The 16,846-nt window shown below is 38.2% G+C and overlaps 1 pseudogene and 3 gene segments (V, D, J or C); 2 read left to right on the forward strand and 2 right to left on the reverse strand.

The window, feature by feature from the left end:
- Nucleotides 1-38: 38 nt before the first annotated feature.
- On the forward strand, nt 39-1,400 carry LOC121912450 (the record flags this gene model as incomplete). The annotated part of the segment is given in 2 exon segments: nt 39-72; nt 1,081-1,400. Coding segments are annotated over 2 exon segments (354 nt in total), but the record flags the coding sequence as incomplete, so codon positions are not given.
- Nucleotides 1,401-2,727: 1,327 nt separating this feature from the next.
- On the reverse strand, nt 2,728-3,301 carry LOC121912444 (annotated as a pseudogene).
- A 2,021-nt stretch (nt 3,302-5,322) lies between these two features.
- Nucleotides 5,323-16,378, forward strand: LOC121912446 (the record flags this gene model as incomplete). The annotated part of the segment is given in 2 exon segments: nt 5,323-5,492; nt 16,080-16,378. Coding segments are annotated over 2 exon segments (312 nt in total), but the record flags the coding sequence as incomplete, so codon positions are not given.
- On the reverse strand, nt 9,226-9,924 carry LOC121912435. The segment is given in 2 exon segments: nt 9,226-9,656; nt 9,873-9,924. Coding segments are annotated over 2 exon segments (357 nt in total).
- Nucleotides 16,379-16,846: the final 468 nt, after the last annotated feature.

Consider the following 16,846-nt stretch of genomic DNA (forward strand, 5'->3'; position numbering starts at 1 on the left):
TTGTATGACGACTCAGTCAGTTTGTATCACTGTGGTGGACTTTTGGTGGAGGAACCAGACTGGATGTTAACTGTAAGTACCTTTAATTTCTACAAGAATTTAAATTCTTTTTTTATTCTATTTTCAGTTGATAAATTCAGGCTTTACTTAAACGTTTTGGCTGCTAGTTTTATAAATTTTATATTTTTGCAGTGATCACTACAGTCTTCACTGTGATACAGATAAAAATCCGTCAAAGAAGTCTTTAGTTACACAGAAACTTTAGTTTAGACGGTTTCTACATTCATATCATTTATACTGTTATTAAAAAGTACAACTGCTTATTTGAAGACAATATAGTTCAGTTTTCTGAATGACAGAAAATCTTCTTGATTAATTTAACGTAGTGATTATATAATTTCATCTGAAGAAATCTACCAGACATTTATTTAGTGAGTGTTTTATCTGGAAACATTTCATGTGTTTAACTCAATCTTCCTCTCAGAACAATGAATTTCATGACATGTCACATCCTCATTATAACCAGTGAATACCATAATATCACTGTAGCTGATTTAACCTCATGTTGTATTAATAGGATTAATTTTGTGAGTTGGAAAAAGTATTTTAGTGCTTAAAATATTTGTCATTAGTGAAGTCTGTCTGTTTTCATAGTTCAGTAGTGATGCCTGTGTAAATGAGGAGATTAAACACAAACTGTCTCTTTAACGTTTTGGCTTCAATTTAAAAAATATGGATGCTCAAATAAAAGTATTTCTGCCTTTCTGTAATGCATAATATTTACTTCTTTAACATTGATGTTTAAGTTTTTGAGTAAATTAAAGTACTTGAAGAGTTGTTTGCTTGGAACCTTTTATCTTTAGTACTGAAACCTGTCTGTTGCCATGGTTCATCGGTGATGCCTGTCTGTTGCCATGGTTACTGAGCTCAGAGAGGGAAGTGAAACACTGAAGACCAGTTTTATCCAGTCTGAGGAAGACCAACAGAACCAGCAGCCTCCTCTGCTGCAACCAACAGGGTGGAGTTTATTTTCTCTTTGCATGAACTGTCTTCATGTTGTCTCTCTGTCTCCCCCTCCAGTGGGTCGAGTCACCCCCACCCTGACGGTGCTGCCCCCCTCCAGCGAGGAGCTGCAGCAGGGGAAGGCCACGCTCGTGTGTCTGGCCAACAAGGGCTACCCCTCAGACTGGAGTCTGGCCTGGAAGGTGGACGGCAGCAGCAGCAGCTTGGAGCAGAGCAGGAGCCCCGGGGTGCTGCAGAATGACGGCCGCTACAGCTGGAGCAGCACCCTGAGGCTCCCTGCAGACCAGTGGAGGAAGGTGGTCTCTGTGACCTGTGAGGCCACCCAGGGCTCCCAGACTCCAGTCTCAGAGACACTGAGGAGAGACCAGTGTTCCTAGTCCTGACCTGACTCACTGCTACTGCTTTTACTCTGCTACTGCTCTCACTCTGATCTCTGCAACTATCTCTCTCTTTTATTTCACATGTTTCAGTAACAATATTTACTTGCTTGTTGTAATGTTTCAATATAATTTCAGTATTTCCAGACAATAAAGATCTCTTCATCAAATCACTTGTTTTCATCTTTATTATTATAAAAGTGTCTTAATTATTTTCTCTTAATGGTAACAGTAATGATATTAAATCCTGATAAAAACTGAGTTATAAATGTTTCAACTGCTCTATGAAGACTTCAGAAGGAAAACGTAAGATCATATAATGTATTGATTCATATACTGTATATTAGGAAAGTATTTACACTCAAACAACACTCTTAGATATTATGTGATTAATGCTACACAGTCATGGTGGTAGTAAGTCTATAATTTGTTTTCATAGTTTACAGTAAAGTCATAATAATTGTAGAAAATGCTTTGCTGGAGTCACTTCAGATTTGTCTGTAATAATTAGTAATTGAGTATTTTTAATGAAAAATCCTCCAATCATCTTATGTTACTGAAGTGTGTCAGTGCAAAGAGTCTAATATTTTTATTTTTTTCAGATGTATTAAAAGCATATACATAATCTTTTAAACAAAATCACAAAACCCTCAGAAATATGTTCTAATTCTGAAATAAAAAGCAAAATATCATCAGCATAAAGAGATATAAAATGAGTGTGATCTGACATTTTAACCCTGGACATTTTTACAAACTGCTTCTACTGAAGAGCTGAAACACAAAGACAAATGAAAGAGATGAAAAAGGGAAAGAATTCAAGTATTAATTAATTACTTAATCAATTAAATGTTTTTTGGTTTATATTATAAATACTTGCTGCTGGAATAAAAACATGCAAAATGACAAATATATGTCACATGACATGATTAGTAATTTTACAACACAAATGATAATAAATATTATCATGATAACATTTTGTAATTTATTTCTAAAAAATAGTATGTTTGAGTATCTATGAAAAATAGTAAGAGATGAAATAAATAAATAATAATAGTTTTAGTGTTCATGTGTTGTAGTCAGTAGATTAAACTTATTAAAGAATTGAAATCATACTTCAACAGAGGTTAGATTTGATATTCAGCCAAATGTTTCATATTCTGTATTAATGAAAGTATTTAAAATAAATCTTTTCTTGTTAAATACAGAATATTTAGTGTTAAAATGTTGAAAATTACATTATTAAAACATCTGTTGTTTTAGTTTGAGTGCAGCTGTTGAGTCAGATCAGTTCCTCTTCAGCTGAGGGAGGTTTTTGTACGACGTTGTATCACTGTGTGAACGAGCTGTAACCCTGCTGACAGTAATAAACTCCTGAATCTTCAGCCTGAACTCCACTGATGGTCAGAGTGAAGTCAGTGCTGTATCCACTTCCACTAAAACGATATGAAACTCCAGACTGAAGAGTTGTAGCATAATAAATCAGGAGTTTAGGAGCTTCTCCAGGTTTCTGAAGGTATCAGTTGAGCACATTATTAACACTTGAACTGGTTTTACATCTGATGGAGACAGTCTGTCCTGGAACAACAGACTGAGATCCAGGAGACTGAGTCACAGTGATTTGTCCTGATGAACCTGGAAAACATGCAAAAGAGGAGAAGGGTTACTGAAGAGAAATCCAGATTGGAGAAAGATGATCAACATGAAAACAGAAGAGTATCATTTCTTTAACATGGAGAATAGATGGAAGAAGGTAAATGCTGCTTGTTTCAGTGTTTCTCCATCACAGCAGAACATCATTGTGGTGAACCTGGTTGCATCCTGAAGCAAAGTTTTCACAAGAGAGTCTCACCCTGAACAAGGAGCCCCAGGGTGGCCAGCAGTAGAGTCAGTGACATCATCATTGTGCTGCTGGCGGCGTGTCAGTGGCTCTGAAAGGTCTGGACAGCCACTGATCAACACTGGCCTCTTAACGGCTGGGAGCAGAGAGGCAGGACAGATATGCAAACACACAGAGTCAGTGAACTGTAGCTGTCCTCAACATATCATGCTGTTTCCTCCTCACTGCTGGGAGAACTCACTGTAATTTGTAGCTGATACATCAGATTTTTACCTCGTTTATACTGTAAATAATTAGATGTAGACATCTCACAAACTCCATGACTCATGTAACAGCATGGTTAAAGCAATGCTCTCTCAGTGTAGAGCCGGATTTCTTTGTATCAGGCGAGAGGCTACAGGTCGTATCTGAATACAAGTACCTTGGTGTTTTGATTGACTCCAAACTTTCATTCAAGGCTCAGATGAAAAAGGTCTGTAACCGGGTCAAATTCAATCTTTCAAATTTCAGGTTCATTTCCCATATCATTTACTGTTTAACGACCTGGTTGCAGGCTGGCAACACTACTCTAAAACCAATAGAGTCTTTGTATAAACGAACACTTCCTTGACAAGAAACCAGTAAATTTTCATAATTGCCCAATATTAAAAAAATATAACTTATTGAGTTGGGAGAACTTGATTAAATATGTAGATGTTTGTCTTATGTACCAGATTATATATGGTTTGACCTCTCCTCCGCTCAGACAGTTTGTCAACATAAGAACAACTGCATATGGGTTCACAAGAGGTGCAGCAAGAGGGGATTGCATCATCCCACTCAGAAAAAGTACTTTCAGTCGGTCTGCATTCTCTGTTAAAGCTGCACTATAATGGAACTCCATCCCAGCAACTAACTGGTGCATTTACAGCAATGTTTATTAATGTGCACTGTCCCTGTTAAATAAACAAACAAACAAACAAACACGTGTTCAGTGTTCTCACTGAATATCTGCTCTTCCAGTGAATCTTTTTCTTTTCATTATTTATTCATTGATTTAATTCTTCATTTAAAGGACCAGTGTGTAAGATTTAGGAGGATCTGTTGGCAGAAATGGAATATAATATTCATAAGTATGTTTTAATTAGTGTATAATCACCTGAAAATAAGAATAGTTTTCGTTATCTTAGAATGAGCCCTTTATATCTACATAGGGAGCAGGTCCTCTTTCACGAAGCCTGCCATGTTGCACCGCCATGTTTCTACAGTAGCCCAGAAGGGACAAACCAAACACTGTACACAGCAGAGTATTTGAACCCACTTTTTCCAAGTTCAGTGTGAACAAGAGGATCAGCTGATGTTAAAATGTGTCCTGACATTGTAAGTACTGTATTTAAATGTAACCAGAGATCAGAGGGAACCAGGCAGTTTTTGCGGTACAGCCTCATAAATAAACAACATTCAATGCTGCTGCCTTCTGTTTGTTAAGGAGGACCATCCCACCGTTTCATATAAGATGCAATGGTGAGTGAGGAATTCATCAGCTGTGATGAAGAGCAGTGCTCTGTGATACACTCAAGTCAAGAAGCTTTAAGGTGGAGGGAGAAGCATGCATATATAAAATATCACCATAATCAAGCACACACAGAATTGTAGATTGTACAATGGTCTTTCAACTAGCAGAAGAGATTCTCAGGATGAGAGAGAGGAGGAACACAAACCAGTGTTGGAGAGTTGCTGACCACCATGAAAGTAGGAAAGGTGTGAAGGAAGGTAGTCGCACACTCGTAGCCACGATTTGATATTTATATGGAGATCTTTTCTGATATTCTTTTGACATATTGTATAACTAACCTTTTATCAAATGTATTGTGCATTTATATGGAGATATTTTTTTTTGATGCACTGTATGATCTAAGCTATTGATCAATCGTATCATGTTTTCCTGATGTGACTTTTAAATGTCATGTGAATCAGGTACTTGCTCCTCCAACAGTATGTAAATGTGATTGAGGACACTCCTCCCCATGACAGACACATCTGTGTCCTATCTCCTATATAATGTCTGTTGAGCTGTTATGTCCCTCAATACCCTGAAGAAGACTGTCATGTGGAAACGTTGGTAAATTATTAAAGTATATTTTTAGTATCGTGGTGACGAGTGTGCGACAACCTTCCTTCACAGACTAGCAGAAGAGAAACATGATTAGTTTCTATACAAAAATCCATTTTTGGCCTTCAGTTTGCTTGATAGGTGTTCCACATGGGTCTGAAAAGTGAGTCTGGATTTTGATTTTTGACTTTAATGCTGCAACAATTATATTATCCTCATCTAACAGATCCACTACTGCCAGTCCAAACTTTCTCTTCAGCAGCGTTGTTACTGCTCTGTATAACAAAGTGAATATGAGAGAAAGTAAACACAGCTAGAACAGGTAACAGGTAGAGTCTACACAGAACTGTCAATCACCTGCTGAGCTGTGGAGACACCTTGATACAGAAGATTATTTCAAGCTTTAAGGAATCTGATGTTCTCAATGTAGAACTTCATATCACATTTCATATGTTTTAATAAAGGAACAAAGTACCTGTTTTGCCTCTTTTTTCATTTACTTCAATGTAACTAATTTGTTTCCTTCAGTTTCTATCAGGTCATCAGTACAAAGTTGTTACTGTGTTTGTACCACTGTGAGACCAATAATGAAAAATACTGTGATTATTGTCTGTGATAGATTCATATTCATTACTACAGACATATGAATCAATTGTCTAATGGTTTAATCTGAAAATGTGTGTGTGTGTGTGTGTGTGTGTGTGTGTGTGTGTGTGTGTGTGTGTGTGTGTGTGTGTGTGTGTGTGTGTGTTCAGTGAACTGTATCAGTCTCTGCAGTAGCTTCCAGCTGCAGCAGTCAGTTCAGTTTCTGTTCAGTCTGACTGAGGGAGGTTTTTGTATGACGCTTTTTCACTGTGTGAACACCCACTGACTGTTGATAGATTTATAACTCTGACAGTAATAAACTCCTGAATCTTCAGCCTGAACTCCACTGATGGTCAGAGTGAAGTCAGTGCCATATCCACTTCCACTAAAACGATCTGAAACTCCAGGCTGAAGGTCTGTAGCATAATAAATCAGGAGTTTAGGAGCTTCTCCAGATTTCTGAAGGTACCAACTGAGGTAGCTACCAACAATTGAACTGGTTTTACATCTGATGGAGACAGTCTGTCCTGGAACAACAGACTGAGATCCAGGAGACTGAGTCACAGTGATTTGTCCTGATGAACCTGGAAAACATGAAAAAGAGGAGAAGGGTTATTGAGACAAATCCAGCTTGGAGAAAGATGATCAACATGAAAACAGAAGAGTATCATTTCTTTAACATGGAGAATAGACGGAAGAAGGTAAATGCTGCTTGTTTCAGTGTTTCTCCATCACAGCAGAACATCATTGTGGTGAACCTGGTTGCATCCTGAAGCAAAGTTTTCACTAGAGAGTCTCACCCTGAACAAGGAGCCCCAGGGTGGCCAGCAGTAGAGTCAGTGACATCATCATCGTGCTGCCGGCGTGTCAATGGCTCTGAAAGGTCTGGTCAGCCACTGATCAACACTGGCCTCTTAACGGCTGGGAGCAGAGAGGCAGGACAGATATGCAAACACACAGAGTCAGTGAACTGTAGCTGTCCTCAACATATCATGCTGTTTCCTCCTCACTGCTGGGAGAACTCAACATTTACATCATCCATAACATAAAGGAGTGACAATCTGAGGGAGAGAACTTCATTAAGCAGTTAGAAAGACTGATGTGAAATGTGTAACGGAAGAATTTTGAGGCTAATTTCACAGAATTGTTTTCAGTTTTTTTAACATGGTTGATATTTTGTTTTTCTCAAGTGCAGAATGTGCAACTAGTGATGTGAAAGGCCTCAAATCCAGAGTTTTACAGATAGATGGAGGTGTTTCTTCATTAAATGTGTTTGATTTCTTAAATGTGTATTCTATTGAATACACATTTATTTAAGATATGTATCATTTCTTTATGTCCTTTGAGAATATAACTTCTCATCCATATTATTTTTAAACATATTGGAATGATGTGTTTGATACTCCTCTTCCTTGGTTAAACATTTTTAGATGTATTTACTCATCATCTTGTTCTACTTATTTATGGGCCTTTCAGTTAAAAAAAATATAAGATGTTACCAACAAGAAAAATGCTTAAGATATGGAGAATGACTGTGGATAATATCTGTAGATTTTGTGGTGATGAGGAGGAGGATATTATGTGTTTATTTTGGTATTGTCCAGTGGTTTCATCCTTTTGGCAGCAGGTGGCAAATTGGTTATCTGAACAAGCAATCCTTTTACCTTTATCCCCTCTCAATATTATTTGGGGTTATCAAGATGATAAAAATATGTTATTGAATATTATTGTGCTGCTTGGCAAGCTTTATATATTTGATTCTCCAAAAAAGCTGGTTTTGAGTTCCTTCATATTACATTTAAAATGTTAATATTTGCAGGAAAAGATCATTATTAAATAATAATATTTCATTATTAAAAGCAGAGCAAAAAGCTCAGACATAAATAAATGGGAGATCTTGACAATATCAAAAACTTGGGATACAGAACTATGATTATTCTTTGTTATCATAAATTAACATTATCTCTTTTTTATTTAGTTCCTTCTATAACATGACGTGTTTAATTTAAATTGCTGTATAAGTGAATGTTTTTGAACCACAATCACATATAGTGCTTGACATGTTTGTACATATATGTATGTTTGTATATGTGTATGTATATGTATATATGTGGTATGTCTGTTGTTTTTGTTTATGTGTGTGAGTATTGAATATGTGTTTTTGTTTTTGTAAAATAAAACAAGAAAAAAAAGATCTAATGCAAATTTAAAAATAGTGAGAATAGTTAGAACACTTTTTATAACTTCTGATCTGATTAGTAACTGAAAGAAGGAAAAATTAGGATTTTGTGATGTTTGGTTGGATGTCATCAGCATACAAGCTGATCTTTTTAATGGTGTGAATGAAATGATGCCTGAGATGCCAGCCCGTTCTCACTCCCAACTAACCCTAACCCTAACCCAAGCTTCCGTATGTGACGAGTTGGAGTGAGAACGTGTTGGAGATGCTGATGCATTTCCTAACGGAAGAAACCAGGAGTGCAAAAAAATCTAAAGATGAGAAGAGAAACAAGTCCTCCATGTCTAATAAACATTTGTAATTATATTTGTATTGATATATATTTACATTTATGAGGAAAGATAGTGAACGATCTGCATATACTTGTGAAATAACTACTGGTGTGTGTGTGTGTGTGTGTTCAGTGAACTGTATCAGTCTCTGCAGTAGCTTCCAGCTGCAGCAGTCAGTTCAGTTTCTGTTCAGTCTGACTGAGGGAGGTTTTTGTACGACGCTTTTTCACTGTGTGAACACACGCTGACTGCCGGGATAGTGGAAACTCTGACAGTAATAAACTGCCGCATCTTCAGCCTGAACTCCACTGATGGTCAGAGTGAAGTCAGAGTTTGATCCACTGCCTGTAAAACGATCTGGAATCCCTGATGCTCGAGTGGTAGCATAGTAAATGAGAAGTTTAGGAGCTTCTCCATCTTTCTGTTGGTACCAGGCTAAGTAATTAGAAACAAAATCATCCTGACTGACCCTACAGCTGATGGTTGTGGATCCTCCCAGAGCAGATCTCACTGCTGCAGGCTGAGTCACTGTATACTGGCCTCTGGACTCTGAGGATACAGAGACAAAAACATAAAGCAGCGTCATGGTTTTGATGGTTTTGATGGTTTCTATGAAAAATAGTAAGAGATGAAATAAATAAATAATAATAGTTTTAGTGTTCATGTGTTGTAGTCAGTAGATTAAACTTATTAAAGAATTGAAATCATGCTTCAACAGAGGTTAGATTTGATGTTCAGCCAAATGTTTCATATTCTGTATTAATGAAAGTATTTAAAATCTTTTTTTCGTTATTGTTAAATACAGAATATTTAGTGTTAAAATGTTCAAATTAAATTATTAAAACCTCTGTTGTTTTTGTTTGAGTGCAGCTGTTGAGTCAGATCAGTTCCTCTTCAACTGAGCGAGGTTCTTGTACGACGTTGTATCACTGTGTGAACGGGAAGCTGCTACTCTGCTGACAGTAATAAACTCCTGAATCTTCAGCCTGAACTCCACTGATGGTCAGAGTGTAATCAGTATTTGATCTACTTCCACTAAAACGATCTGAAACTCCAGGCTGACGGTTTGTAGCTTGATAAATCAGGAGTTTAGGGGCTTCTCCAGTTTTCTGAAGGTACCAGTGGAGGTAGCTGGTACTATAACTGCTTTTACATCTGAGGGAGACAGTCTGTCCTGGAACAACAGACTGAGATCCAGGAGACTGAGTCAGGATGATTTGTCCTGATGATCCTGGAAAACATGAAAAAGAGGAGAAGGGTTATTGAGACAAATCCAGCATGGAGAAAGATGATCAACATGAAAACAGAAGAGTATCATTTCTTTAACATGGAGAATAGATGGAAGAAGGTAAATGCTGCTTGTTTCAGTGTTTCTCCATCACAGCAGAACATCATTGTGGTGAACCTGGTTGCATCCTGAAGCAAAGTTTTCACAAGAGAGTCTCACCCTGAACAAGGAGTCCCAGGGTGGCCAGCAGTAGAGTCAGTGACATCATCATTGTGCTGCCGGCGGCGTGTCAGTGGCTCTGAAAGGTCTGGACAGCCACTGATCAACACTGGCCTCTTAACGGCTGGGAGCAGAGAGGCAGGACAGATATGCAAACACACAGAGTCAGTCAACTGTAGCTGTCCTCAACATATCATGCTGTTTCCTCCTCACTGCTGGGAGAACTCACTGTAATTTTGTAGCTGATACATCAGATTTTTACCTTGTATGTAATTGTAAATAATTAGATGTAGACATCTCACAAACTCCATGACTCATGTAACAGCATGGTTAAATCAATGGTATTTGCAACTAAATGTGTCTAAAACAGTATGTATGTTTTTCACCAAGACAAACAGTTCTAGTGTAGAGCCGGATTTCTTTGTATCAGGGGAGAGGCTACAGGTCGTATCTGAATACAAGTACCTTGGTGTTTTGATTGACTCCAAACTTTCATTCAAGGCTCAGGTGAAAAAGGTCTGTGACCGGGTCAAATTCAATCTTTCAAATTTCAGGTTCATGCGAGATTATATGTCAACAGAGGCGGCTAAGATGTACATGCATTCCATGGTCATTTCCCATATCATTTACTGTTTAACGACCTGGTCGCAGGCTGGCAACACTACTCTAAAACCAATAGAGTCTTTGTATAAACGAACACTTCCTTGACAAGAAACCAGTACATTTTCATCGTTGCCCAATCTTAAAAAAATATAACTTGTTGAGTTGGGAAAACTCGATTAAATATGTAGATGTTTGTCTTATGTACCAGATTATATATGGTTTGACCTCTCCTCCACTCAGACAGTTTGTCAACATAAGAACAACTGCATATGGGTTCACAAGAGGTGCAGCAAGAGGGGATTGCATCATCCCACTCAGAAAAAGTACTTTCAGTCGGTCTGCATTCTCTGTTAAAGCCGCACTAGAATGGAACTCCATCCCAGCAACTATTAGAGAACTGGACACGTATAGTTCATTTAGAGCTCATTTAAAGAAATTGTTAATTACTACTCAGCTCTGTCAGCACTAAGACTCGCACCTTGCTGTCCTATATAAGCCCTATATAAGCTGACTTTCTTATTAGGAGGTGGAGGGGTTGTAACGTTGTTGGCAGAAAGTTGGAAATCATCACAGAGCATGGTTCCTTGCCAGTTTTATTTTATTTTTTATTTTAACTCAAATCATGACCTTTCCCTAACCCTAACCAAGTGGGTTTTGTGCCTAAACCTCACCAGACCTTAACCACCGTGTTGTCACACCATAAAATATGATTTTTTTAACAGTGAGTGCTGTGATACTGCACGTTGAAAAATGACACTAAAGGGATACCCAGTGCTTTAAAAAGTGACGCTACGGGGTCCTGACCAAGCTTCCATATGTGACAAGTTGGGAGTGAGAACGTGTTGGAGATGCTGATGCATTTCCTAACGGAAGAAACCAGGAGTCCAAAAAAATCTAAAGAGGAGAAGAGAAACAAGTCCTCCATGTCTAATAAACATTTGTAATTATATTTGCATTGATATATATTTACATTTATGATGGAAGATTGTGAACGATCTGTATATACTTGTTAAAGACCTACTGGTGTCTGTGTGTGTGTGTGTGTGTGTGTGTGTGTGTGTGTGTTCAGTGAACTGTATCAGTCTCTGCAGTAGCTTCCAGCTGCAGCAGTCAGTTCAGTTTCTGTTCAGTCTGACTGAGGGAGGTTTTTGTACGACGCTTTTTCACTGTGTGAACACAAACTGACTGTTGACATAGTGTTCACCAAAACAGTAATAAACTGCTGCATCTTCAGCCTGAACTCCACTGATGGTCAGAGTGAAGTCGGTTTTTGATCCACTGCCTGAAAAACGTTCTGGAGTCCCTGATGCTCGCTGGTCAGCCAAGTAAACTGTTGGTACCAGGATAAACCATCTTTGGTTTTGTTTCTGAAAACAGTTACCTGCTGACTATGTTCACAGGTAATAGAGACAGAGCCTCCCAGAGCAGATGTCACTGCTGCAGGCTGAGTCACTGTGACCTGGCCTCTGGACTCTGAGGATACAGAGACAAAAACATAAAGCAGCGTCATGGTTTTGATGGTTTTGTTGGCTTCATTTCAGAGGGACGGATGTTGATAGAGGAGAGGAGTTTGATTCTCTGGACTTTACCTGTGAAGCAGCAGCAGAGGAGAGTCCAGATGAGGACGAAGATCAAAGTCATGTTTTTGATGAGGAGGATTTCTGTGGCTTCTGTTGTGATGAAGGACAGCTGTCAGTCATCCAGTGTTCAACTCTCAGGACTATAAACTCTCCCAGAGCACTGGAGCATGGTGCTGCTGATGCAAAGTGGCTCTCTATGGAAATGCTCTGACTGACTCCAACAGGGACTTGGATTACTCTGATGATGCTGTTTAATCAATGGATCAATCAATTTACCAGAGTATTGATTACCTATGTGTCAGTGATCATTTTTATGTGGATTTGGTTTGATGACTGCAGACAGATTTTTTTTCAGAACGTCTTCTGTCTGGTTAAATTTAATGCTACGGGGATCGATTTTATTCTCAGACAAATTGAACAATAAATATGCAAATACCCCTACTGCTTTCTCTCCAAAAAAACTTAGGCCTCCTAAATATAAGATCCATTAGTAACAAATCTTTTATCATTAGTGATTTTATTGTCTTTAATTACTGGACTTTTTTTATGACCAGCGAGACATGGCTGTCGCAGGGGGACACTGTTCCTCTGAACGACGCCACGCCAACTGTATTTGCTTATTTTAATATAGTTGGAGGAAGAGGTGGTCTTGCTGTGTTTTATAAGTCGGGTCTTAAATGCCATCTTGTTACTCCGTTCTTTTAACCTCACTCAATCTGTTAATGAGCCTACACATTCTAAGGGCCATACCTTGGATTTAGTTCTCTCTTCTGGTCTCTCTTTTGAGTATCTTAGTTTGTCGTCTTTAAAGTTCCACTCCTGATCTGCACTACTAGTCCCAACCCTACAATTAGCTCTCGCATTCTTAATGCTGGTTCCACTGTTAAATTCTGTGATGCTTTTAATTCTTTATCTTTTAATTTGTTTTTATCTTCTCTTCATCCTAATGCTCTTTTAAATTCTTTTAACGATCAGAGCCTATCCATCCTAGATCAAATTACACCATTTAAAACAAGGACACAAGACTCAACTGGATGTTGAGCTCTCTGACAAATTTCTTGCTCATTTCATTAGCAAGGTGGAGATTATAAGGTCCCAAATCCAGCCTGCCCCCTGCATTCTCTCCATTCAACATGATACTCCTGACACTTATACCCAGTTCCAACCCATTACATTGTCAGAGTTATATTTCCCACTGTTACTCCTGTTATTCTGCACATTTTTAATAATTCCCTGACCTCCGGTTCTTTTCCTGATAGTTTTAAGCATGCTATTGTCCACCCTCTACTTAAAAAACCCAATTTGGACCTTCTCTCTTTAAACAACTACAACGGCCTATCTCCAAACTGTCTTTTTTATCCAAGGTTCTGGAGAAATTCATTTAAAATCAGGTCACTAATGACCTACTTCCAGCTGCAGACAGAGGTGACTGCTCGATTTTAGTGCTTTTAGATTTAAGTGCCACATTTGACACTGTCAAATACAGTATCCTCCTAAATTGCCTGGAGACTTGGGTTGGCATCAAGGGCCCGGCTCTTAGTTAATTACGAACATACGTTCTCAATCAAACTTTTTCTGTCGCTCTGGGTATCTCCACCTCCACAACAGCTCAGTTTAATTGTGGGGTCCCTCAACGCTCAGTTCTTGGCCCCCTTCGGTTTTCCTTATACATGCTGCCCCTTGGCCAACTTATTCGGAATCATGATGTGCTTTATCACTTTTATGCTGATGACATACAGTTATACTTACCATTAAAACCCTCAGATCCAAACAGCCTACTCAAATCTTGCCTTTCTGACATTAAATCCTGGATGTCCCAAAATTTTCTTAAATTTAATGATGACAAGTCTGAGGTCATGCTGTTTGGTCTCCCAAATTCTATCAGCTCTTTTGGTGCAAACCTTGGAGATTTGTCAAACAACATTACACAGGCTGCTAGGAATCTGGGGGTAATATTTGATGCCAACCTCTGTTATGATAAGCAAGTCAAAAAATATTGTCAAGCTGTGTTTCTCTAAAATTAGGTCATTTTTATCTTTTGCCGATCTTCAAATAATTATACATGCTTTTATCTACTCTCGGCTTGATTACTGCAGCGCACTTTATTCAGGTATCAGCCAGGGCTCCCTCCACCATCTCAAGTTGGTCCAAAATGCTGCTGCTTGTCTCATTACTGGGACTAAAAGGTATGAGCACATTACTCCTGTGCTTGCCTCCCTATACTGGCTCCCAGTTAGCTTTTGCATTGATTTTAAAATTTTATTACTCACCTTTAAGGCATTAAACAGCCTTGATCCTTGTTACATATCTGCTTTATTGACCTGGTATGTGCCCCCTCGACCCTTCAGATCTGCAGATGGAGCCCTGTTGGTCACTCCCAGGTCACAGTTTGTGACATAGAGTGATCGGGCTTTTGCTTTTAGAGCCCCCACAGTCTGGAACTCCTTGCCTACTGAAATCAGACACACTACGTCTCTAGTTTCTTTTAAAACTAGTCTTAAGATTTCTTTCTTTGTGAAGGCTTTTGGAAATGTCTGATGTTTCATTTACTGTTTTTACACCTATTAATTGATCTTACTCTTTTATTGTTTTTGTTTTGTTTTTTTTTTAACTTTTGAGCATTTTATTGTTTTATTATTAGTATTATTGTGCATCTCTATTGTTACTTCTGTGCTTCTGTCTTTACATCTTTACTTGCCTTATTTTTATCTGCCATGTTTTGTTTTATTTTCTTTTGGAAGGCACTTTGTTACATTGTTAAGAAAAGTGTTATATGAATAAAGTTTACTATTATTATTATTTATTACATGATTAACTGTGAAACATTGGGGACTTTTTAAACAAAAATCATATGAAATAAAACAGGAACTTTCTGTAGAGTTTGTTGTGTTCAAAGTCAGAGAGCCGTGTCTCTCTACAGTGAGAGGTTTTTGTACGACGACTCAGTCAGTTTGTATCACTGTGGAGGACTTTTGGTGGAGGAACCAGACTGGATGTTAACTGTAAGTACCTTTAATTTCTACAAGAACGTAACTTCATCATTTATTCTATTTTCAGTTGATAAATTCAGGCTTTACTTAGACATTTTGGCTGGTAGTTTTATAAATTTTACATTTTTACAGTGATCACTACAGACTTCACTGTGATAAAAACAGATAAAAATCCGTCTGATCAAAGAAGTCTTTAGTTACACAGAAACTTTAGTTTAGGCAGTTTCTACATTCATATCATTTATACTGTTATTAAAAAGTACAGCTGCTTATTTGAAGACAATATAGTTCAGTTTTCAGAGTCTGAATGACAGAAAATATTCTTGATTAATTTAACGTAGTGATTATATAATTTCATCTGAAGAAATCTACCAGACACTTATTTAGTGAGTGTTTTATCTGGAAACATTTCATGTGTTTAACTCAATCTTCCTCTCAGAACAATGAATTTCATGACATGTCACATCCTCATTATAACCAGTGAATACCATAATATCACTGTAGCTGATTTAACCTCATGTTGTATTAATAGGATTAATTTTATAAGTTGGAAAAAGTATTTTAGTGCTTAAAATATTTGTCATTAGTGAAGTCTGTCTGTTTTCATAGTTCAGTAGTGATGCCTGTGTAAATGAGGAGATTAAACACAAACTGTCTCTTTAATGTTTTGGCTTCAATTTAAAAATATGGATGCTCAAATAAAAGTATTTCTGCCTTTAAGTAAGGCATAATATTTACTTCTTTAACATTGATGTTTAAGTTTTTGAGTAAATTAAAGTACTTGAAGAATTGTTTGCTTGGAACCTTTTATCTTTAGTACTGAAACCTGTCTGTTGCCATGGTTCATCAGTGATGCCTGTCTGTTGCCATGGTTACTGAGCTCAGAGAGGGAAGTGAAACACTGAGGACCAGTTTTATCCAGTCTGAGGAAGACCAACAGAACCAGCAGCCTCCTCTGCTGCAACCAACAGGGTGGAGTTTATTTTCTCTTTGCATGAACTTTCTTCATGTTGTCTCTCTGTCTCCTCCTCCAGTGGGTCGAGTCACCCCCACCCTGACAGTGCTGCCCCCCTCCAGCGAGGAGCTGCAGCAGGGGGAGGCCACGCTCGTGTGTCTGGCCAACAAGGCCTACCCCTCAGACTGGAGTCTGGCCTGGAAGGTGGACGGCAGCAGCAGCAGCTTGGAGCAGAGCAGGAGCCCCGGGGTGCTGCAGAATGATGGCCGCTACAGCTGGAGCAGCACCCTGAGGCTCCCTGCAGACCAGTGGAGGAAGGTGGGCTCTGTGACCTGTGAGGCCACCCAGGGCTCCCAGACTCCAGTCTCAGAGACACTGAGGAGAGACCAGTGTTCCTAGTCCTGACCTGACTCACTGCTACTGCTTTTACTCTGCTACTGCTCTCACTCTGATCTCTGCAACTATCTCTCTCTTTTATTTCACATGTTTCAGTAACAATATTTACTTGCTTGTTGTAATGTTTCAATATAATTTCAGTATTTCCAGACAATAAAGATCTGTTCATCAAATCACTTGTTTTCATGTTTATTATTATAAAAGTGTCTTAATTATTTTCTCTTAATGGTAACAATAATGATATTAAATCGTGATAAAAAACTGAGTTATAAATGTTTCAACTGCTCTATGAAGACTTCAGAAGGAAAATGTAAGATCACATAATGTATTGATTCATATACTGTATATTAGGAAAGTATTTACACTCAAACAACACTCTTAGATATTATGTGATTAATCCTACACAGTCATGGTGGTAGTAAGTCCATAATTTGTTTTCATAGTTTACAG

The sequence above is a fragment of the Thunnus maccoyii genome, chromosome 15 (genome assembly GCF_910596095.1).
Source record: "Thunnus maccoyii chromosome 15, fThuMac1.1, whole genome shotgun sequence".
In the NCBI taxonomy this organism is placed as follows: Eukaryota; Metazoa; Chordata; class Actinopteri; order Scombriformes; family Scombridae; genus Thunnus; species Thunnus maccoyii.